The sequence below is a fragment of the Cornus florida genome, unplaced genomic scaffold, assembly GCF_030987335.1.
Source record: "Cornus florida cultivar Cherokee Brave unplaced genomic scaffold, ASM3098733v1 CherokeeBrave_3.0.0_Hap2_Chr10, whole genome shotgun sequence".
NCBI lineage: Eukaryota > Viridiplantae > Streptophyta > Magnoliopsida > Cornales > Cornaceae > Cornus > Cornus florida.
Genome location: NW_026775580.1, coordinates 87066977 through 87092463, shown reverse-complemented (window position 1 = coordinate 87092463; position 25487 = coordinate 87066977). Strand labels below are relative to the sequence as shown.

Sequence of the window (25487 nt, the reverse complement as noted above, 5' to 3'; positions counted from 1 at the left end):
CAAATTCAGACAAAATATTACTTTGTATTATCTTTTTGAGAAATAATAAAAGCTCAAAAAACCGATCCGAAAATCTAGCATACTAGGGTTTAATTACGGTTCGGATCGGTTCGGTTTAGGGGTCAAAGGTAATCCAATCTGGTCTCAACGGATTGATAAATTGTGAAACTAAATCGATCAATGTGAATACTCAAACCGAACCAAACCATTCCGTATGAATACTCAAACCAAATCAAACAATTTGTGAAATAACGAATTCGATCGGTTCGGTTTTACGAATTGCACGTTTTTAATAGATCGAGGGTCGACAATGCTGTCGTGAGTATAGAAGGAAGAAGATTTGTCGAAGAAGAAAGAAGATTTGCCATGTTGTGAAGTTGATTTACCAGAGAAGAAAGTAGATTTGCCGGAGAAGACTAGAGAAGAAAGAAGATTTGCCAGAGAAGAAAGGAGATATGTTATGCTCTAGCTTTGGTTGATGAGAGGCGACTCTCCTATGTGAGAGTGTGTACTATGAAATGAAAGAAATTGATATGAAGTTGTGAAAATTTCAATGCAATCTTCGCTACCCGATACCAAGCTTAATAGGAGGGGAGCATAATAGGAGGGGAGCATATGTTAAAGGCACGCCTGCTTGACTAGTGAGTGGGGTATTTTGTTTTTATTACTCCCTCTATCCCAAAAAGAATGTCTTTTTTAAAGACTAGAAATTTTTAAGGGGACATGTGGCCTATGTATTTTTCCCTAAAAAGTTACTAACTTGCCTTTTTAAATTTTGAATATTCAAATTTAAAATTTAAACTCCAATGATATATGAAAAGATGTAAAATACATTGTTTAAAAAATAAAAATGAACAATTATTTTAGAACAATCCAAAAAGGAAAAATAGGCATTCTTTTTAAATAGATGAAGTACTTTTTATGTATGCTTTTAAACTTTTGCACATAGCTCATAGCTTTGTAAAATAAAAAAAAATGTGTAAAATAGGCTTTTTGCATATGGCCTGTCATATGGCTTTGAATTTTCCTAGACTCTCTTTTGTATTCAATGCTTCCTGTGTGTGTGTGTGTGAATTGAATTGATCGGTCACGAATTAGTTTTACATATCGGTTCGGTTTTTTGAGCATTCAATCAGTTAACCGATTCGGCTATTATGAATTATTAATTTTTCAAACCATCACCGAACCACAAAACTAGAAAACTAAACCGAAGTGTACGGATTGACGAATTATTTGAACACCCCTATAACATATTCTATTTTTTCTACTTAATGTTGAAAGTTTGTGGCGTTCAATGGAATCAAATCGTTGGATTTAACAAGTGTGTTGGATTTAACAAGTGTTTTGGGTGAGTAAGCATACCCCTCCCCCCAATAGCCTTTCCCCTTACCTAAAGTTTTAGGTCCACCCCTGATCATTGAGATTATGTCAATATTGAAAATAATATTTTTTCTAATTACATTGTTACAGGTTGTGTTACACAAATTGAAAGGAATTTCGATTCATTTATGCTACTTGATTTGTTTGGTTTGATGGGTCAGTTCTCAAATTTCAAGAAACAAACTTTGCACAAGGGGCTAAGGGAGCTAGCTAGCTATATGTAAAACCTTCATCTGTTTATTCTCATGTACCACGGGGACTCAATGCTACTATTATATATACATATAAATACCACACACAATATATAGGGACCCTCCGAACCAAACTCTCACACTTGAATCAGAAGATTAATTAGAAGAGCGAGGGGTATTACATTGAATGAGAACTATCAAAGACATAAAAACAGAAATTAATTATATATGAATTACAGTACCGCAAACTGATTCACAAACGGGGCAGGAATTGGTTTGTGGCAACCACTCGAAGATGCAATTACTATGAAATACATGCGAACATGGCGTTGTTGCAACATCTGTCCCCATCAAGAACCCCTGCAGACATATCCGACACTTATCTGCCGGTGATCTTTGACCATCAATCACTCTGTTGACCTTCACTGCACCCTCAATTTCTTTCAAAACATCTGCAGGTTCATGGGTCGGAGTTGGTTCAATATGTAAATAAGACCTTAACGTGCTTAGAATATCCAAATAATCGTCATTCCTTGGTAACTCCAAATAAAAGCCCTCCTCAATTATGGTGTTGTCCACAAATCTCTCCAGAAAAACATCTACAACGATGACGACGATCTTGGACTTTCTCAAGAGAAACGAGTTTAGCTTGCTGGTAAACTGATAATTACAAGCAAGGTAGGTAAAGATAGTGTCTGATAAAGCACGGGCATTACCGTCTTCTAAGAAAACTGGTGTGGATAGAATGGGGCAATCGAAGAATGACTGTAAGGAGTGTGGAGATAGTAAGTGATGGAGGTTGAATCTGAAAACATGGACGTCCTTAACTGGGAATTCAGTGACTTCCTCAACACCACCAGTACCAGTATATGCACGGAGTATGAACACTGCTTCGGATTCGGAAACCTTATTGCCGGAAAAGTAGTCCTCCTTCCACTCCAATACACGAACTTTTGCACCATAAATTCTTTCAACCATCGCCGTCATCTCTCTCCAGATTCGGTTCTCTGTAAACCAAAAAAATCTCTTACACAAGTAATTAACCTGATTTTGAGATCAAGAAATTAACCAAATATGACCGCACTCTCCCACGAAAGTCATTGCATCATTGGATTGAGATGTTTTTAGGGTATTAAAAGTACAAAACAATGAACTTATTTTTTTTATGGTCAATTTATCGATTTCAAATAGGTAACCTATTTAAATTCTCAGTTACTTACCCAAAAAAAAAAAAAAATTTAATATGACCAGACCAATCCAATTTGATACATTGAAGTGAATGTTCTTATGCATGTACTTGTAACTTTTAAAATAATATTGAAGACCCAGGGATGGTGGTTATGTAATACCCCTCCAATTAAAATCTCATGCATCCATCCTTGTGTAGGAAACAGTGAATTAGTATTGGCTTGAGAATTTTTTTTTTTTTTCTTTTACTCGTAAATATTTCATCTATTCTTCTGGAGATATAAACTTTTTAAAAAATTATATGGTCATAATCTACTCAATATTTAACAACCACGCCATATTTTTATTACATATTTAATTAGTAAAGTTTGTTTGGTTTGAAATTATTTTTTTTTTCCAAGTACACTGGGCATCTTGAAATCAAATCCTGGCCGCATTTTGAATGAAAACAAAATATATATACACACTCAAAGTTAGGAAAAAGGGGTAGAGAAATCTTTAACACCATACATATTGTCACAATTGAATCAATTACAAACTACAAAATTTACCAAGGCTATGAAATTATTGCCAGTACAACAGTGATCATATATGAACTACGGTAGCACAAAGTGATCTACACAACGGGCATGAATGGTTTTCCGACAACCACTTGCACATGCAATCATCATGGAATACGTGCGAACATTGTAGCGTTGCAACAAATGTCCCCGTCAAGAATCCCTGCAAACATATCGGACACTCGAAGTCTTCTTCTGGTCTATTATCATCGTCAATCAATCTGGTAATCTTAACTCCCGTCTCAATTAGTTTCAAAACTACTTCCGGTTCATGAGTAGTCGAAATTGGTTTACTAATTAGATAAGAAATTTCCAACTCTTTTATGATATCCGAATGGTCATACCTTAGCATCTCCAAATGGGAACCCTCTTCTTCTTCACCGATAAAAACATCGACAACGACGACAATCTTAGAATCTCTCGAAGTGTTTGGCATGCGGCGGGTAAAGTGATAATATCTGACAAGGTAGGAAGACATACTTTGTGATACATCAAGAGCATTAGTGTCTTCCAAGAAAGCGTGGGAGGATAGGAGGCGGCAAGAGAACATTGATTCTAGGGTTGTTGAGACAGTAAGTGCTCGAGATTGAATGGGAAAACATTGACCTTGCTTTCGAATTTGGTAGTGAATTCGTCAACCGCGGTAGTAGCAGTGAATACGCGAAGCATGAACACTCCTCCTTCATCCTCATTACTGCTGGAAACTGTTTCGTTCCACTCAAACAGACGCATTGATGCGCAAGAAACCCTTTCAACCTCAGCAGCCATCATCTCTCTCTCTCTAATCTCCACTCTAATTGTCTCTCAACAAAAACAAACAAACAAGTAATTAATGAACGATTTTAAGGGTATATATATAGAAACCGCCATTGTTATTAAGCCGACTTGGACTATGATTTGGATTAATTTGAGATCAAGTTATCGTCCGCCGACTCCCTTGCTTAAAGTTTACGCTTGCACTCCTTCTTAGGACTTTAATTGATCAGCGTTGTGCGTGAAGAAGATATGTATTATTCTTGAAATAGAAACCCTCTTTAAGGAAACGAAAACTATTCTTGAAATAAAAACCATTTTAAGGAAACAAAAACTCATCTAAACAATTTTCCCTTTGTTATTATTTTTGGAAAGAAACAGACCCTTTTGCGGTGTGAAAGTACCATAATGCCCTTATCATCTAAATAAATTTAAGATGAAAATAAAAATTATTTCCTTCACAGGTAAATGTAAATGACAACCGGTGATTGTGGAGAGTTGTTGTAGCCATAAAACAGTTTTGATGCCAACAAGACACTGCATGGGTTGGGTTAATTACCCTTAAATTAAGCCATCCGGATAAATTTATAATTTTAAAGAAGTTAGCACGTCTATGGTGACTTATCTAGCCAAATTGTCCTGACATGGGTATAAACTGGAATTTCGTGAGAATGCAGCACCTACACAACATCATCGATATATCTCATTATAATGGAAAAATTATACATCCTCCAAATTTTAATAATATCATCGATTGAGTTTTGTGTAAATGGGAACATGAATCCCACCCACCACATGACATCATGTGGTAAGATCCACACCACACCATCTCCAACTCGGAACACCCTCCGAATTCGAAAAATGTATCATTGCTCCACTATGATATCCCACCCAACATAAGATATTGATGCATTCCCCCCACGCTCATCACTGTAATGGATTATTATTATCTCCAAAGTTAATATAATACATCTTCCAGTAACACTTAAAAGTCATTGCCACTTGAAGATGTTAAAAAAGTTAAAGCATGCTAATAAATCAAAAAGCCTGTATGAGGTAAAAAAAGATTACTTCACCCTCCTTTCTTAAAACCTACCAGGCAGTCTATCCAGGTCCACTGCCAGGACCATATAATTACCAGGTTTATACACAAGTCATGGTATCAGTATCATTCCATTCTTTTTTCTTTTCGTTTTTTTCTTTAATTACTACTGTTACTCAATTGTTCCCCAAATAAAATGGAACATCCAACAAAATCCACTTCTGGCTTTATGCCTGAAGGAGAAGAAATGACAAAACTTATCATGATACAGTATACATTAGAGTACCAAAGCAGATTTATCCATTCACATCAACCTTGACCTCTTCTCTGCTTCTGTATGCACCTTGCCTGCATCAGGTCTTGCGGAACCTCAGCAACAGAGCAAAGCACGAATCACTACCCACTCTAGACAACGCCGTCTTTGGAGGTGGAGAACAAGTTGCGAGGGAAGGACGGGGTGAAGAATGAGAGGGGCGATGACGGAGGATGAGTGGTGTGAGGTTGCCGGAGGTTGAGAAATCTTAAGTCTTTATGGTGCCATCGGCGCCACCGGATATAGCGACAGAGCCGAAGGCGTTAACCGATTTATGGAGAAAAGGTGGGAGGGGAAGGAGAAGAGTAGGGGTGGGATTGTTTGAGTTTCCGTGTCGTCCGGCGTATCGCTACCATGTCTTTCCCGTGTCCGGACGCGTATCTTCATGTAAAATTGATTAAACTAGACAGGATTTGAACATATTTTATTAATTACTTTATTGCTTCTTTACACTTTCATGACTCTCACAACTATAAGCTACACCTTCCTTAGAAATCCATTATAAGAGTTGAAAGACATTGATTTTGTTATGTTTTAGGGCAGATTACACTCACACCCCTTGAGGTTAGGCCATATTTCTGTTAGATGAAGATTTTGGTTTTAAATTTCACTCACATTTGAATTAGTAGTTTAGCATTTCACTTACACCCTAAATGTCAATTTTTGGTCGGGTCAAAGTACTTTTGAGATGTTAAATGACTATGCTACCATTTGACTACGTGTTGACTATTTTTGTGACCAAACTACCTCCAACATACACCAATGCCCAGGAGAGAGAAAGGAATATCCACGTCGGCAAAATACATCACACATAAGCCATCTTCTCTCTCCTCCAATCTCTCTCTCTCTGCACAGACCCATCCTGGTGATACCAATCACCCTTTGTCACCATCAATGTCATGATCGGCACCATTTTCTTCACCTCTAGCCTAGCAAACCAGCGACAACAACCACAAACCCAAGAAGACCCACATCAACAACCACCCAGACTCGCTAGCTCACCTTCTATTCTTCAACATCTCAAGTCCATCGACTTCTTCATCTACAGATACAAAGAACCCAACCCATCAACCAAACTCCGGCGGCAAGCTCTCATCTTTACCGACGTCATCTACAACCGTTCCAGCATCCAGACTTGGCTCGAATCCGGCCACAAAACCTGTCCCGCCACCATGCAGATCCTCGACACCACTGACTTCGTCCTCAACCTCACCCTCCGCCATCTCATCCACCTCTGATCCGATCAGCCACCGGAATCTGACCACTCCTCCAATTTCAAAGCAAGAAGTAGTTCAATCGATCAGAAACTCAACAACCATGCCGATGATTGCTTGATTTCTCTCTGCAAAATCGTTGACTTCGCTAAGTCCTCCAACGGCTCAAGAGGGCGGCTCACCGGGCAGTAGTCCGTTAGCTCTTTGTCCACAGTCGGTAAGTTCATTATTGCCGGAAAATTCACCCAAACTCACCGGCGTCTTCCAAGTTCATCATCATCGTCGGTGGTTTCTTCAGAGCTCTATGCCGCCGCCATTCAGATAGTGAGGAAGGACTTTGATGCTGAACTGCGCAAAGGTGGTTTGGGACTTTATGACTCGGTCCGAGTTGGACTCGGAAGTGACGGTGCTGAAGAGAGTGGTGAGAGTTATGAGCAGGAAGATGAGATGGGTCAAGACGATTGTAGAGATGTGAGAGTGCAGAGAGAGACAGTTTGGAAGAGAGAGAAAGTGGTGAGGACATAGGGGTATGTGTGAGAGAATGATGATGAAATGATTTTGCTAGTTAGGAGTGTGTAGCTGTGAAAGATAAAGAGAGAGAGATGGGGATGTGGGCGAAATCGTTGATTGAATTTTACCAAAATCTCAATCAGCGATGTGGGTGAAAAATAAATAAATAAATAAATAAAATAATAATAATAATAATAATTAAACAGAAAAATCTTTGATGATTAGTTTAGTCATGCAAAAGACCGGCCTGGGAAATCAGTGTTTGTGGTGACACTACATATTTCTGACTGAAAAGCTTCATAATGTTAAGATTAAAATTAGAGAATGGAGGAAAATAACAGTACGTGTTCATACATACCAATGTGCAGCTCGAAATATGTTAGAAGAGGTTCAATTGAAAATGTTATCACAACCTAATGATGAATGCTATTTATTAGGTTGTGAATGCTATTTAATACTTGTTCTATATTCTTCCATAATGCCCAAGGAAATACTAACTCATCATTCAAAGTTCAAGAAAATAAAGTCATTCCCTATCAGGTTAGATGTAAGAGCCTCAGCCAATGCAGCAAGGTACTCAATTCCTGGTCGACAAAACAAACAGAGATTTTCTAGCTGGAACATGTAATTTAGCTATTGTGGTAAAATATAGATCACTTCATAGTTGATTCTTCAAGGATTTAAATCCATGATAATTTAGAAGTGGAGTACTAATTTGTATAAATATAATACAAACCACACAGTGCACAATTTATTGTATAATTCTATAACAGCAAGAACAAAGTAGACACTTGAACCAAACAACCTTGCAAGGAGCTTTGAAGTCATACCTTTAAAATAAGCAAATATTCAACTCTGCAATGTACATATATCACAGAATTTGGATATATAAAGAGAGGAACCTGGAAAAGAAGAATTTGTGGATAGGTGACGAAGTGGATCTGCTAAGTAGAGGAAGCTGGAGAAGTTTGAAGATTTGATTTAATGGTGGAACTGAGAGGCAACATAGACTTTCTATTGCATTTTGAAGCCAATTTCAAAGCCCTAAATCAAAATAAAAAAAAATCTTTCAAATCAGTCGAAGCCAATTTCACAGCCCTAAATCAAACTCAAAAAAAATCTTTCAAATCAGTCGCAAGTGCAAGCTACTATGTATACATTGAGAATCAATAATATATTATACAACCACAACATGAAATTCTATCAATGACGTTCTTTGACTCACTGATTGTTCTCCGGAATTGATCGGCGAGAACTTTGAGAGAGGCAATGGAAGTGGATGAGGAGATTCAGTCCGGCGATGCCTAGGAGAGAGAAGATATTCAGTCCGTTGATACCGAGGAGAGAGCATGAATGAGAGCGATACGTGATATCCGTCTTTGATGTTGTGAACCGAGCGAGTGAGTTTGTACTGAGTGAGTGACCTGATAAAAATACCGTGTCTTAGATTAATGGATGAGTCTATTCTCTGACCACTAAAAAAAAGATTGTGCCTGGAAATTTATTTTCACAATTTTATATTTGGTAAATTATATATGGAAATTTATTTTCATAACTTTATATTTGATAAATTATATAGGCACACTGTAATGTTTGGGTCGCTATTACTTAACTAATGCACTTGTTTACATTAACACTCTAAAATGTCATATGTCTGTTGTAATACTCCCCATCATTACCGAAACCAAAAAAAAACTTATTCTCACCGACACCATATCCAGTTATCCCTATCATACACCTCACTGACACCGACACCGCCACCGCCCCGCCGACACCAACACTAAGTACCCTTCAACTCCACCAACTCACCGACACCAACACCACCCTTCAACACCACCTCACCGACATCAGCCCTTCAACACTATACCTCACCGACACCATAACCTTCAACACCACCACCTCACCTACATCAGCTGTTCAACACCACCACCTCGCCTACATCAGCCGATTCGCTCTATGGGAGCTAGCAATATGTAAAGCCTTCATCTGTTTATTCTCATGTACTGCGGGGACTCGATGCTACTATTATATATATATATATGTATGCCACACACAATATATAGGGACCTTCAGAACCAAACTCTCACACTTCAGAAGATTAATTAGAAGAGGGGTATTACATTGAATGAGAACTATCAAAGACATAAAAACAGAAATTAATTATATATGAACTACAGTAGCGCAAACGGATCCACAAATAGGGCAGGAATTGGTTTGCGGCAACCATTCGAAGATGCAATCACTATGAAATACGTGCGAACATGGCATTGTTGCAATATCTGTCCCCATCAAGAACCCCTGCAGACATATCCGACACTTATCTGCCGGTGATCTATGACCATCAATCAATCTGTTGACCTTCACTGCACCCTCAATTTCTTTCAAAACGTCAGCAGGTTCATGGGTCGGAGTTGGTTCAATATGTAAATAAGACCTTAACGTGCTAAGAATATCCAAATAATCGTCATTCCTTAGTAACTCCAAATAAAAGCCCTCCTTAATTATGGTGTTGTCCACAAATCTCTCCAGAAAAACATCTACAACGATGACCACAATCTTGGACTTTCTCAAGAGAAACGAGTTTAGCTTGCTGGTAAACTGATAATTACAAGCAAGGTAGGTAAAGATAGTGTCTGATAAAGCACGGGCGTTACCGTCTTCTAAGAAAACTGGTGTGGATAGAATGGGGCAATCGAAGAATGATTGTAAGGAGTGTGGAGATAGTAAGTGATGGAGGTTGAATGTGAAAACATGGACGTCCTTAACTGGGAATTCAGTGACTTCCTCAACACCACCAGTACCAGTATATGCACGGAGTATGAACACTGCTTCGGATTCGGAAACGTTATTGCCGGAAAAGTAGTCCTCCTTCTACTCCAATACACGAACTTTTGCACCATAAATTCTTTCAACCATAGCCGTCATCTCTCTCCGGATTCGGTTCTCTGTAAACCAAAAAAATCTATTATTCAAGTTATATTCACCCCAGTCCTCCTTTATTTCAGTGTTTTCGTGGATGTAAAGATACTGAAGTAAACACAAATAGAAATTAACTTTTTTGGAAATTGATATTAACCAAATATGACCGTACTCTCCACGCAAATCCATTGCGTCATTGGATTGAGATGTTTTTAGGATATTAAAAATACAAAACAATTAACTTTTTTTTTTTTTTTTTTTTCACTTTATCGATTTCAAATAGGTAACCTATTTTAATTCACGATTACTTACCCAAAAAAATATTGAAGACGGAGGATAGCGGTTACGTATTACTCTTCCAATAAAAATCTCATTCATCCATTCTTTTTTGTCTAGGAAATAGTCAATTAGTATTAGCATGAGTACGTTTTTTTTTCCCTCTTAATACTTACTCGTAAATATTTCATCAATTTTTCGTGAGATATTAACTGTTTAGAAGAGATCACCAATTATCTTGTGGTCTAATAGTATCTTCTCTACTTCTCAAAATAGAATAGATGGTAAGAGATTTCGAGTCAGGAATAAAACTGGTGTGTGAGTGGCTGGTGTGTGTGAGTTTCTTGCCAAATATATATTTATATATTTGAGATCAAGTGGGAATATTGACGGACCATGCATGACTTGGGGGAGTCAGAAATAAATTGTTGAGTATTATATGGTCATAATCTAATCAATATTTAACAACCAAACCATATTTTTATTACATGTTTAATTAGTAAGTTTGTTCAGTTGAAATTTTTTTTTTCCAAATAACACTTGGCATCTTGAAATCAAATCCTGGCGGAGTTTTGAATGAAAACATATATATATATACACACTCAAAGTTAGGAAAAAGGGATAGAGAAATCTTTAGCACCATACATATAATTGTCACATTAATTGAATCAATTACAAATTAAAAAATTTAGAAAGGCTACGGAATTATTGCCAGTGCAATATTAGATGATACAAATAGTCATTACGTACAACATATTGACTGTATTCATATATGAACTACAGTAGCACAAAGTGATCGGCACAATGGACATGAAATACTTTCCGACAACCACTTGAGCATGCAAGCATCATGGAATACGTGCGAACATCGTAGCGTTGCAGCCCATGTCCCCGTCAAGAATCCCTGTAAACATATGGGGCACTCGTATTCTTCTTCTGGTCTATCATCATCGTCAATCAATCTGGTGATCTTCATTCCAATGTCAATGTGTTTCAAAACTACTTTGGGTTCATGACTAGTCGTAATTGGTTTACTATTTAGACGTAACTTTTCCAACTCTTTTAAGATATCCGAACGGCCATCCCCTAGCAGCTCCAAATGGGAATCATCTTCTTCTTCACCGATAAAAACATCTACAACGATGACAATCTTGGACTTTCTCGGAGTGTTTGGCAAGTGGCGGGTAAAGTGATAATCTCTGACAAGGTAGGAAGACACACATTGTGATACAGCAAGAGCATTACTGTCTTCCGAGAAAAGGCTGGAGGATAGAATGAGACGATAGAACAGTGATTCTAGGGTTTGTTGAGACAGTAAGTGCTCGAGATTGAATGGGAGAACATTGACCTTGCTTTCGAATTTGGTAGTGAATTCGTCAACCGCGGTAGTAGCAGTGAATACGCGAAGCATGAACACTCCTCCTTCATCCTCATTACTATTGGAAACTGTTTCGCTCCACTCAAACACACCCATTGTTGCGGCAGAAATCCTTTCAACCTCAGCAGCCATCATCGATCTCTTTCTCTCTCTCTCTCTCTCTCTAAACTCCACTCTAATTGTCTCTCAACAAAAACAAACAAACCCTCTTGCACAAGTAATTAATGAACGGATCTAAGGGTATATATATATAGAAACCGCCTTTGTTACTAAGCCGACTTGGACTAGGATTTGGATAACTTTGAGATCAAGTTATAGTCGCCGCCTCTCTTGCTTAAAGTGTACGCTTGCACTCCTACATAGGACTTTAATTGATAAGCGTTGTGCGTGTGCGTCAAGAAGATATGTATTATTCTTGAAATAGAAACCCTTTTTAAGGAAACAAAAACTCATCTAAACAATTTTTCCTTTTTTATTATTAATTGAAGATGAAAATAAAAATCATTTCCTTCACACGTAAATGTAAATGACAATGGGTGATTGTGGAGGGTTGTAGCTAAGACACTGTCATGCGAGTCTTCAAAGGAATAAAGTGGGTATGTGAGTAATGTGTGTGAGTTTCTTGTTTATGACAAATATATATTTATATATTTGAGATCAAGTGAAAACATTGACGAACTATGCATGACTCGGAGAGTCGGGAATAAATTGTTGAGTATTATAGTGTCATAATCTAATCAAAATTTAACAACCACACCACATTTTTATTACATGCATGTTTAATTAGTAAGTTTGTTTGTTTGGATGATTTTTTTTTTTTTTTTTCCAAAGAACACTGGGCATCATAAAATCAAATCCTGGCCGCGTTTTAAATGACAACATAAATATACGCACCCAAAGTAAAGAAAAAGGGATAGAGAAATCTTTAGCACCATACATATAATTTTTTTTTCGGAAATTGCACCATACATATTGTCACAATTGAATCAATTACAAATTACAAAATTTAGAAAGGCTACGGAATTATTGCCAGTACAATATTAGATGATACAAATAGTCATTGCAACATATTGAAAGTATTCATATATAAACTACGGTAGCACAAAGTGATCGGCACAATGGACATGAATTACTTTCCGACAACCACTTGTTCATGCAATCAGCATGGAATACGTGCGAACATCGTAGCGTTGCAGCCACTGTCCCCGTCAAGAATCCCTTCAGACATATGGGACACTCGTATTCTTCTTCTGGTCTATCATCATCGTCAGTCAATTTGCTGATCTTCACTCCAATGTTAATGTGTTTCAAAACTACTTTCGGTTCATGAGTAGTCGTAATTGGTTTACTATTTAGACAAAACTTTTCCAACTCTTTTAAGATATCCGAATGGTCATCCCCTAACATCTCCATATAGAAATCCTCGTCTTCTTCACCGATAAAAACATCTACAACGATGACAATCTTGGATTTTCTCCGAGTGTTTGGCATGTGGCGGGTAAAGTGATAATCTCTGACAAGGGCGGAAGACATACTTTGTGACATAGCATGAGCACTACTGTCTTTCAAGAAAACGCGGGAGGATAGAAGGAGGCAAGAGAACATTGATTCTAGGGTTTGTTGAGACATTAAGTGCTCGAGATTGAATGGGAAAACAGTGACCTTGTTTTCGAATTTGGTAGTGAAATCGTCAACCGCGGTAGTGACAGTGAATACACGAAGCATGAGCACTCCTTCATCCTCATTACTGCTGGTAACTGTTTCGTTCCACTCAAACAAACGAAATGATGCCCAAACCCATCCAACCTCAGCAGCCATCATCTCTCTCTCTCTCTCTCTAATCTCCACTCTTGTCTCTCAACAAAAACAAACCAACCCTCTTGCACAAGTAAATAATGAACGATTTTAAGGGTATATATATATAAACCGCCTTTTATTAAGCGGACTTGGACTAAGATTTGAGATCAAGTTATAGTCGCCGCCTATTCACCCCAGTCCTTCTTTAGTTGGAAACTTGTTGTCCTTGTTGAACTCTAATTGCTCAATATTTCAGTGTTTTCGTGGGTGTAAAGATACTGAAGTAAACACAAATAGAAATTAACCTTTTCGGAAATTGAAATTAACCAAATATGACCGAACTCTCCACGCAAGTCCACTGCATCCATGGGCGGATCCAGGGTTACTGATTGGGGTGGGCTAATTCTATATTGGGTTATTTTGGGTGGGCTTTTTTTTTTTTTTTTGGACTGGGCTAAAAGTAGTATAGTAAAAAAAAAAAAAAAAATTCTTTTTTGGAGTGGGCTGAAGCCCACCTACGCCCACCCCTTCCCCCGCCCTTGACTGCATCACTGGGTTAAGATGTTTTTAGGATATTAAAAATACAAAACAATTAACTTATTTTTTTATGGTCAATTTATCGATTTCAAATAGGTAACCTATTTTAATTCTGGCTCTGGCTTACTTTAAGAAAAAAAATTGATACAATTTACTATGACCAATCCAATTTGATACATTGAAGTGAATGTTCGTGTACTTGTCACTGTTGAAAAAATATTGAAGACGCAGGATAGCGGTTATGCATGCCCCTTTAATAAAAATCTCATCTGGCCATCAATTCTTTCTTGTGTAGGAAATAGTGAATTAGTATTGGCATGAGTACTTTTATTTCTTCTTAATACTTACTCGTAAATATTTCAGCTATTTTTCTTGAGATATCAACTTTTTAGAAAATAGAGACTCATAGAGATATATTTGAGATCACCGATTATCTTGTGGTTTAATGATATTTTCTCTACTTCGCAAAATGGATGGTAAGATTTCGAATTTTCAAATAAATAAAGTGAATGTGTGAGTTCTTTGATGATCATAATCTAATCAATATTTAACAACCACACCATATTTTTATTACATGTTTAATTAGTAAGTTTGTTTGGATGAATTTTTCTTTTCTTTTCCAAGTAACACTTGGCATCTTGAAATCAAATCCTGGCCTCGTTTTGAATGAAAACAGGTACTTTGTATCTTATCCGTGATTTTATAATTTAATATAGAACTAAAAGCTTCTTGAATTTTAAAATGCTCATACCAGGGTTGTATATCAATCTTGCTTAATATTGAGGATTTCCTAAGCCATGTTTTTCTGGATTTTCATTCAGGTGGTCTGTTGTTCCTGCGTAGCCTTGAAAATTGAGTTGTTTGCTGTTTCTTCATTATTGCCTTGAGAAAATTGAGTTGTCAAGTTGGAATGAGGATTCTTCCCGTATTGTAACACCGTTACACCCGAATGTAACATCCACCCAGCCAACACATTTACTTTGAGGATGCAATACTCGTGAAACACAAACATTTACATTGAAATCCAGCATTGCAACAACCTTTTTCTGGAAAATGCAACACATTTAAATCAAAGTTACACTCTCAATAAAATAGTTATTTATCTTGGCCGTAGTTACATATGCACAACACTTTTGAATCGAAGCTTCATTCTAGACACATTTCAAGTGTAAGATTTTGTATTGTTGTGGGAATCGAGTTTTCAAATAAGTTCTGAAGTAAAATTGTGCCATACCTGTTCTGGTTTCAGGAAGAGTCCTGCTCACTCTCATAATTCATTTGGAGGCAAATTGTAAAAACAGGTTCTGGTTTGAAAGTCTATTTAGGAGGCAAGCTCATGTGGTTGCACATGAGGATTTGTAGCAACCTTCTTTTACAACCAGCAGATGATAGAAGATTCGGTTATAACCAAACCAGGTTTAACATCTTGTTTAGCAGGAACTACATTCATTATGAAAAACAGGAGATGATAAAGATCAGCGTCCTTGCTTGTTAACAACTAAGACGCAGCACAAGGAAAAAAATTAAGTTCTGCTTTCATTGAGAGTCGAACTACATTCATTATGAAAAACAGGAGATGATAAAGATCAGCGTCCTTGCTTGTTAACAACTAAGACGCAGCACAAGGAAAAAAATTAAGTTCTGCTTTCATTGAGAGTCGAACTACATTCATTATGAAAAACAGGAGATGATAAAGATCAGCGTCCTTGCTTGTTAACAACTAAGACGCAGCACAAGGAAAAAAATTAAGTTCTGCTTTCATTGAGAGTCGAACTCAAGACCTCCCGCTTACTAAACGGGTGCTCTAACCAACTGAGCTATGAAAGCTGTTGCTGACTGTGGGAATCTCTTTGATTTTTTAAGTTTTGTATCTCTAGAAAATGAGTCAGAATTAAAATATTAACATGTGCAGTGATATCCCAATGGTCCCACCACCCCTAAATAGTACTAATAGTAACAATGGTTTTCCATTATAACGATACTTCAGTAACACACTTATCGAATTAGATGCCAGATTAGCAAAAACATTATCTTGTGCTATGTAAAAAAAAAAATTTAATTTTCTTTTTCTGGTATCTGAGCGGAGGTAACAAATTGGAAAAGTCAATTACGCGAACCATAAGGAGAATATTATGGTGGAGGTATTGTTCTCAGAAACGACGAAGGAGAAATTATTAGCGTGCTGTGTTTGAAGAGTGCACACACATCCTGCTGCTATGTCTGAAAGAAGCACTATATATATATATTTTTTAATTTTTTTTTTTTTTTTCAATTAACAAAAACCAAAATTCACACAACGCACTCATGAACACATTTTGCCCACACCCAGACTCGACACACTTATAAATTCTTTTTGATATGGAGCTAGAAGGATGTAGTAGGCACTAGCTGGCCACTTCCTTTGCTGATATTAGCACCTTGGCAAGGCGCTATGAGGGTGCGACTATTACACATAAAAGTCCCAAATTTCATTTTTCACATGTTTACTTTGTTTTCTGGACATCCTGTCATAGCATGTTTATTAGTATTATTTACACACCGAGCATCTACCCATCAAAAGATGAAAATCCTAAATGTCTGACCATATAAGATTCTCAAACATTGAGTAAAGAACCTGATTTGTCCTCTTACAACAAAAGATCCCGAAATCAATTTATCCCTGAATACCCAATCCACCCGAGTTCATATAAGCACCAAGATGAAGTAATGACATAGAACTTTACATCAACTGCCCTGGCAAATGAACATTTGTTTTACACAAATTGAAATTGTATTTCAAGATTAGTATAGTTATTTCATCATGCAGAAAAGAATTTCGGTAGGAATCCGAACAGCAATGACCATGTTTGCGTGTGATGAGCATCCGGATTGGTTCCACAAACCACCAAGAGATCTCACCACCCTTCCACAATATTTGTTGGAGCACACTGCTAAAAACTACATGAGCCAATCTCACATAAAGATCAACCTAACCTTGCTTCTCTTCGTAATACCTGAAACAGAAAAAAGGACGACAAAATTGAAACTGAGAAGTCTTTTTAGTGTGTTACAACAATCTAGAGAAATTATGACCAAAATGCACCTTTACTCTTATTTTCTCACATCAGACATCAGCAGCAAAATAGAGATTGTTCCCAAATCTTCCACACATTTAGATTAAACCCATACAGATAAAATTTAATGATCAATCTTTTAAACTAGGTAATGTGCTATGCTGGGGAAATTGTTAGGCACGAAAGTAGAATATCATCTGGAAGTAGGCTCTAAGGTTTCATTCTAGTCTTCAGAAACCTTTACAAAATAATGTGCTGTTGTGCACTAATGAAGGACTTTATGATGAAGTTCATCGTCTAAGAAACCTTTCAACTAACACGGAAACCTGCTCCCTAGATCACATTCTTCAAAGACGCAGATTTTTCACAAATCAAAACTATTGCTTTCACAAATTCGTCCTCGTACTAATTTTGTAACAGTTTTGCCCTTTTCTTCCTCCTTTAACAAGCCTACCAATCAGGCAATGCTAAGGGTTGAAAATGTGGACAGTCTACATGGCCGTGTACAAAACCAAAGCACTACCAAATTTGGGAACAGGAGCTAGTAATTAGAGAAAGGTCGGGCATGATTGGTTTGTAACTTCGAAAACAATTCTCAAGAATTCAAAAAATAGAAAACATTACTCAAAGACCACTCTTTTATAGTTCTCTAAAAAGAGACATTTTTATAACTGAATTTTCAGTTAATAGTTTCAGAAAACTGAACCAAGCAGAGTTTTTTGTATAATTTTCAGTTTTCGAAGAACAGAAAACTGTTTCCATAGTTACAAACCAAGCAAGTCCACTCTCCGGGAGATTCTGAGGAAAACATTCCTTCAGTGGGTTTTCTTCATCTTCTTTCCATCTTGTACACTTTGGGTGTTATGGTTATAATTTAAAATCTATAATCAGTTTAGCTAGGAAGATAGATTTTTAATTTTTAATTTTTTTTTTTCCCGGTAAATTAGGAAGACAGATTTGCATAACTTGTGTAGTGGATGAGAAGAAACAGAATATTAACGAAAGTGAATCTAGATTCTAGATCCCATTCTCAACGAGAAGTAACAGCAATAATTATCACTTATGAATGATCTAACATTCACAAGAACTTGGGATGAATTCGATGACAAAGACCAAAACTTATGGGCAAATCCTAAAAGAAATTAAAATAATAAATTTGTTTAACAAAATTCCAATAAAAATTAAAGGAAAATTTGACAAACTGCCAATTAAGAAGATTTATCAGACAAAAATTTCACTTAAAATATCCAAGTTACACGTCTTTGTTCAACTTTGGAGAGGAGAGAGAACAATCATCGTGACTCCTTCCCAGAGTCATATATTTAACCAGGTTTATGGATATAATATGTTTTAGTTTGGTAACACATTTCAAAGATCAAATTTATTTTCCATAACAATTCTTCTCCTACCAAGCCCCAGTTCAAAGTATTTAACAAACATCACCTGCCAGCAGAAGCTTTTCAAGAAGTACCTCCTAATAAACACATCTTGTTTTAGGAAGCCAAGCTGAATATGAGACGGATTAAAATAGGGCCCTAGATGGCGCTAAATTGTGAAAATGGATTTGTTTGGCAAGTAGACCTAATAGTCAACAATAAAACTCTATATAGAGCAGAATATTGGAAGTGGAACAAAAATCATGTTGTCCACTAAGGAAAAAAAAATGTAACGAGGCATTCAAAACAAGAAATAAGAATGGTGCCCCAAATGCTAAAAAGCCAGCTAGGACAAGCAACCATAAAGTTAAACAAGTTGGTTGCTAATTAGCCTAAAAGTTGTTAACACCCATCTATTCTAAAAGCTTATGCTGTTAGAAGGGGTGTAACTTTAATATTTAAATCCTTCATTATGCCCCCTCACATGTGGCCTTCTTTTGGTCCAACACGCATTTCAATTTTAATTATCAGGGTGACTGAGTTTTGAACGCAGCACCTTGGCTGTTTTGATACCATGTTAACACTCATCTACTCTAAAAGCTTTACCTGTTAGAGGGGGTGTAACTTTAATATTTAAATCCTTCAACAGAAGTTTCCATTGCTCAAAGTGAGCAAGTTCCCAAAGCTTTAATTTAATTAGCTGTATCAGACCTAAAGGCAACCCGGTTTAATAAGATTCAGGTTGACAGTTCTAGCCATTGCAGTATGCTATGTTTAACTTCAACCTAATCCTCCCATTTTCAACACATTGCTAGATACCAACTCTACATACACGAGGAGAGAAATAGTCAATAGTAAAAGACAGGGTTTGCTGTAAACTTTAGTCTGCATGGTAAAACAGAAAGGCAAAGAAGGTTGCTCGAAAAAAACGACTGCAGGAAGCAATAAAAAATCAGCAAAAGGTGAAACAACTGCACACCACTGAGCTAGACAGGAGAAGGTTAAACAAAATAGATCTTATCAAAAAAAAAAAAAAGGTTAAACAAAATAGCAAAATAGTTGCTCAGAACTTCATTCAGGCCTTAAAAATGAAATAAGCCGATCGAGAATAGATTGGGCTCAGCATGAACAGCTTGAGCTGGGCTGCTCAGGTTTATTCGCCAATTGCCAAGTTCTAGAGGGACAGTCAGCATAGGTGACACACAGCTGTACTAACATTGTCCCTTACAGAACTTGCAGAAATAGATACTTCAGTGGTAAATTTTGAAAACTAATATAAACTCAGGAAGTTATGACCAAGAATTGATGAATTTAGTATGTTGTGACATTCTAATCTTTGATCTACATTAGTCAATTTAGGTTCGTGAACGACCTTGAGTTCACAATTTCCTTCTTGCTTGCTTATATATATTTATATATAGGTTAGGATAATCCCAATCCAAAAAACCCTGTTATATGATGCACTTCTACAGAAAAAAGCAAAAGTAGACAGTTTAACAACTTAATATTTGGAACCTAAAAGAAGTGCAAACACAATGCGGAGGATTTAATGACTTGACTAAGTTTCTTCCTTTGATAGGTAAGGTTCTATTTTGTAGATGCTACTAGTGAGATCAACCTAATACTTGCTTTTGTGTTTCTGAAGTGGTCTTTTATAAGTGAGTATGTTCCTTTTCCTTTTTTTATTTCAGTTAGAAGTTGGTGGTGTTTTGCAGTCAAAGGGTTGACATCAAACTTAACACGTATACAAAAAAAATTTCAGAAGGTAACGTGTATAAGAATTCAATTATGCAAAACTATCAATTCTTTTTCCCTGTAGAAACCACCAATATTGATTGCAAAACAAGGAGAGTACAAAATAAATCCAATCAACCAACAAAAAATCATTGACCACCGCAAATGAAAATTTTACCTCTTCAGCAAATTTTATCAGAATGGTGGTCCGAGGTCGTTGCTGACCCTCAACAGGTACAAAATGGGCCGTAACTACAGCAGGAAACCCTGCACTATCCAGGACACCCTTCAAAGAGAAAAAGAAAATCCATCAGCTTTCAACCACTAGATGATCACTTACTGGAAACAGCGCCAATACAGTACACACCCTTACTATTCCTGCAACAAACGCCCCACAATTAAATGTCCCCATGTCTTTCGGTATTGAAATAAATCTACAATGCAAACATAATCATCAGCAATTCATATTAAAAATAAAAATAAAAAATCGTACCCCAACTAGTTGCAAGTCACAATATAAATTATAGACACAAAAAAGTTAATACCGATTGACAAGGAGCTCCTTCTCACTAATCATGTATTCATCTTCATGTTCAGTGCCCTTCTCAAGTGAGTCAGCTACCTGATATGATGTCGTAAAAGAGTTCATAAGACAGTCATTGTGCTCAAGTAGTTCAAAGAACTTTTGTCTGCATAATTTGAACAAGACAGATGCAAAGAAACTAAAAATATTTGCTGCCCGGACTTGTCACAACTCTTAACAAATGAAGAAGCAGGGCATTCATAGATAACAGTTAACTTATTGTATGCTTTAAACAGTACCTTTTCTTTTCCTAATTATCAGATTAAATAATACGGGGTGGGGTATAAGTGTACTAACCCCATGATTTAGCATCTTTAAGGATTTGAAGCATGAACATTGACAAGAGGTATAAATTATATTTGGGGGGAAAAAGGCAGATTACCTGATGCAAGAGGGCCAAGATTTCCTAGGTTAAAAGGGTTGAATACAAGGAAGAGAGTAGTGTCTTAATTAGATAAAATAAGGGAGATAAGGTTATGGGTTTTTTTTTTGGGGGGGGGGGGGGGGGGGGGGGAGGAGGGGTTATAAATAAACAGAGTAACAATTTTTCTGAATATAAACCTTGTTCCAAGAGTCTGTAATAGAAGAGACTTTGTTAACAAGAAAAAAGTATTTAAGTAGAAAATAAGAAGATAAGTTAGACATAAAAGCAAGAGAGGGGACATGCGTGTGCGAGAGAGAGAGAGACAGAGCTACTACACAAGTGGGTTTTATAACCACAAACAAATGAAGAAGTTCCCTACACATCCATTCACAAAAAAACACCTTGACTAAACTCTTATTTTATTTATATCAAGGAACCTTTTATACAAATGATAGAACACCCTAGTGACACAATAGACCTTCAAAAATTGCTCAGCTCAATATTATGATCAAATGAGAGTAAAATCCTCTAAATACTATAATATATATATATATATATATATATATATTGTACTGGAGAAACAAGAATATTCCTAACCCAGCATAAATCACAACTATTGAATATAAATCATAAACAAAGTTAAAATTCTAAGAAAACAGAAACTTCCATTAAGAATGAGGCCTTCCAAACTCTCAGAGTAACTCAACAAGCCCAAATAAGAATTGTACAACTCCTCTTATAATCGAACTCATACTAACCTAGGAACCACAGTGTCTAGTGTGATAATAACAATAATACCTCTACACCAAAAACAATGAACCAACAAATATGGACACCTTTTTCACTGACCAAGAGCACCCCGACCACAAAAAATGGCCATCAGAGATTCACAACCCACTAGATCAAATGCGAGCAGTTTGGAACTGCACCATCAATTACATCATATTTACAAATACATATATGTGTGTGTGAGGCCTGAGCAAGTTTGAAGAATGCTGGAGAGCTTTATTTAAGCAACAAATTCAGGTGATAAGGCTTTTAACCCATAAAACCTTCTATGCTACTATGTTACTAAACTCAACCAACAACCTCCAATGCTGTGTTGTGGAAATGAATCTCCAGTTCACTACATCTAAATCATTCTTAATGAAAAAAGTAAACAAGCCTTTTCTTTTCTTTTTTGATAAGTAAACAAGTAAATTCATCAGAAACATTTAAAATTTAGACCCCCCCCCCCCCCCAAAAAAAAAAAAATATTTTGAGATTTTACTATTTACAATCTCTAACCATACCAATACCTAAATCGGGTTTGCTGATTGGTAATTAGACCTTGTTACCACTCTCAATTTAGACTTCCTTTTGCGATTTAGGCTATTGTTAAACAATTCATGTTTCTTTGTTGTTGCAACCATATGAACATAACTATGGGTCTTTTTATATCATTGTAAAAAAACAAGAGGGAGAAGAAGATTCTTAGACCCTAGAACAAATGCATTTACAAATTGACTTAATTTTATCAAAGTAGTGATTAGTTTTGAATCAAAAAAGGCTGTGGCATTTCTCTTAGAACCTCCCCTGGATTTAAGAAACAATAGATTATGTCAATCCGATGGAAGAAATGCAGATACTGCACAAAAAAAAAAAAACAAAGCATCCAAATTTGTTGGTTACAAAATTCGGCTCGTGACAAAGAAAAGGCAATTAAAGAGCGCATAAAAAAAACACCATCTCCCCCTCCCCCACAACAATAAATAAATAAGAAAAAGAGAAGAAATGGAGAGAAAATTTGCTACCTTTCCGAACAACACCTTCCATACTGTGCTGTGTACAAAAGACAAAATACCTAACAATCGGGTCTCCCTTCTGTTTCCCTGCAGCATCAGAAGATATCACTACACTAATCGTAATAACAACAATAAATTAGATGCACACGCGGTGCGTATTCCTGCCCAACTCAAACATTAATAATATTTTTCGAATGGCCCAAACCCAATTAAGCAACATAAATGAATATCATTTCGTGAAACTAAACCCTTTGGCTCAAAGACGAAACATTAATCCCATATTTAATAAACTAAACCCTTTGTACCTTGTCTCGATGGCAAAGAAGTTCCAAAACCCGTGCGCCAACAGCATAGCCTGCATCCTCCAACCTGCCCCATATTTAAGCTCCATGTAAATCAATTAGACAGTGACTTGATTGACCAAAAAACAGAGAACTGAACATTGATATGAAAATTCTGTCACGTGGTTTAACCTATAATTCCGAGCATAAAAACAGCCAATCCGCTAGAAACAATTGCAAATAGTTCGTTCTTTTTGGGCAATGTTGGATCTCTGACTTGTACTGAGGCATAGAACATTATTGTCCATCATACAACTACCACATTACTCTCAGGGACGGAGGGAGTAAAGGGCCATGGGGGCACGTGACCCCCTGAATTTTCTCCTTCCCCATATATTCTATATAAATTTCTTGTAATCTATTTATGATTTTCTTTGAAAATATGTAAAGAGCCATCTTGAATTTTCTCCCTCTCTTTATGTGTTTCCTTTTCTTTCTTTTCCTAAATTGTTTCCTTATATTCTACATATATAATTTATTACTTTACTTTATTCCAAATATATATTTCCCTGTATTTATAACAATCTATATCTCTCTATATATTTATATATATACCCCTTAATATTAATTTATATATATACAATGTGCCCCCTGATTACTCTCAGCTGAAATTTCAATTTCTAGTTTCCATTGTGCCCATTCTAATAAATTTGTCTTTTTTGTCTTCTAATTTCAAAACCCCAAGACGATGTTCTTTGATGATTCATTTGGATCGAAGGATTTGAAATAAATAGATTTATGCTCATTAGTTAAATCATTATAGCATAAATTATAGTAATTCAGATTTAAGCTTTAACAATGATTTGAGTGCTAGATCTCAAATAACAAGGTGGAAATAGATATATGAAATACATGTCTGTCGGTAAGGATTCTAACTGCACACAGTGATTACAATGAAGCGTGTCTTTCTTACCTCTAATCTAATATCCCCTTGAGTTTCACGACCCAAATTCAATAAACATTTTTTGTTTAAACTCAAGTCCATTCATTTAAAACACATCCAAATGGCACCTAGATTTTAATTCTTTTATTAACTGGATAGAAGAGATAAGAAAGGGGTTTTATAATAACCTGACTTTAAGCAATCATATATAATTATCATACTGATACGGGTTGGTTACCTTCTTTCTAACTCCGCAATGTTGTCAACTTGAGTTTGATTGTACTGAACAAGCTCCGAAAACAGGAAAGCAAACGCACTCAAACTGACCTGTAACAAACATAAGATCAAAATCAAGGCTCCATTTGTTAAATGTAGAAATATGATGAAAATACTGAATATTAATTTGACATTCCAAATCTCAAAATTTCAATATTTGTCACTGAAGAAGCTTTAACCTCAAGTCAACTGAAACCGATGTGACTAAATATTTCAGTTCCGTTACCTTCTGTTCACACAATAGGGAACAAAAAAAAAAAAAAAAAAACACAATAACAAGATTTCATTTAATTTTCAGTTTCCCCTCATTTTCTCAGCAAGCAAACGCATCATTAGGGGATCAAAACAGCTTAATATGATAAGATCTCTGTAAATTGAAGAACGACATTGAGTGCATCACGGAATTAGATGGAAATCTAGGGTGCTTGCGACTTTATAAACGACTGAAGTGGAAGAGAGAGAGAGAGAGAGAGGAGAGAGAGTATTTGTACCTCTTGTTTGCCCTTGCTGAGTGGTTTGTCGAGGACGTTCGTGTACTGTTTGATCTTCCCCACTCCGATCATCCTCCTCCTCGCCTTTGCTGCTCTCTCTCTCTCTCTCTCTAGAATCGATACCACTGTATTTTACACTCCGGGCCTTCTTGTCTGTGCTCGTCGATTGGGTTAGGCGAGAGACGAGAGTTAAAAAAGGGTCTTCGGGTTGGATGGGTCAAACTGCATTTGAACCAAAAGCAATTGTGCAAATTGGGCCGCGCTTGCAATGCAACTTGACCCGTTGAAGTTTTTCTCTCTTTTTTACCCTTTTTGTAAGGAAGAAAAATGTAAATTGCTTACTTGCTTGACTTTCTCCCCGAAACATATAAACACACAGTGGGAAGAATTCATGTGTGTTTGGAAAGTGTGTTTGGAAAAATTATTACGTTGTCCAGTCAATTATTAGTCAAAATTTAAGCAAATATGTCGATTTTGTGATAATTTTATTTAATTTTTTACTTACTTATTAGCTAGTAATTAATCGAGTCAAATAGTTTCGAAA

At 36.5% G+C, this 25487-nt stretch overlaps 3 protein-coding genes and 1 non-coding gene across 6 annotated transcripts; all 4 read right to left on the bottom strand.

Moving 5' to 3' along the window:
- Positions 1 to 1612: 1612 nt before the first annotated feature.
- On the bottom strand, positions 1613 to 9847 carry LOC132279765 (uncharacterized). 3 transcript variants are annotated; one of them, XM_059781804.1, is made up of 4 exons: positions 9806 to 9847; positions 8377 to 8575; positions 8054 to 8195; positions 1613 to 2578 (listed from the first exon to the last, which is right to left on the bottom strand). In XM_059781804.1, exon 4 carries the CDS (start codon positions 2556 to 2558, stop codon positions 1794 to 1796), a length of 765 nt encoding a protein of 254 aa, XP_059637787.1. In that variant the 5' UTR covers positions 2559 to 2578; positions 8054 to 8195; positions 8377 to 8575; positions 9806 to 9847; the 3' UTR covers positions 1613 to 1793. The 3 variants fall into 3 exon arrangements, 2 of the variants coding, with proteins under 2 accessions (XP_059637787.1, XP_059637788.1); XM_059781805.1 differs by lacking the exon at positions 9806 to 9847 and having other exon boundaries at positions 8377 to 8455; positions 8518 to 9283; XR_009471395.1 differs by lacking the exons at positions 1613 to 2578; positions 9806 to 9847 and adding an exon at positions 3247 to 4112 and having other exon boundaries at positions 8377 to 8681.
- A 2957-nt stretch (positions 9848 to 12804) lies between these two features.
- On the bottom strand, positions 12805 to 13542 carry LOC132278062 (E3 ubiquitin-protein ligase BIG BROTHER-like). The gene has a single exon (XM_059779890.1). The coding sequence runs from the start codon at positions 13540 to 13542 to the stop codon at positions 12805 to 12807; it is 738 nt and encodes a 245-aa protein (XP_059635873.1).
- Positions 13543 to 15811: 2269 nt separating this feature from the next.
- On the bottom strand, positions 15812 to 15885 carry TRNAT-AGU (transfer RNA threonine (anticodon AGU)). Its single transcript has one exon. It is a non-coding gene; the product is annotated as a tRNA-Thr (tRNA).
- Positions 15886 to 16605: 720 nt separating this feature from the next.
- Positions 16606 to 25123, bottom strand: LOC132279763 (uncharacterized). The gene is made up of 8 exons (XM_059781802.1): positions 24944 to 25123; positions 24415 to 24503; positions 23258 to 23321; positions 22962 to 23039; positions 20767 to 20843; positions 20589 to 20655; positions 20400 to 20507; positions 16606 to 17051 (listed from the first exon to the last, which is right to left on the bottom strand). The coding sequence occupies exons 1-8, from the start codon at positions 25013 to 25015 to the stop codon at positions 17022 to 17024; spliced, it is 585 nt and encodes a 194-aa protein (XP_059637785.1). The 5' UTR covers positions 25016 to 25123; the 3' UTR covers positions 16606 to 17021.
- Positions 25124 to 25487: the final 364 nt, after the last annotated feature.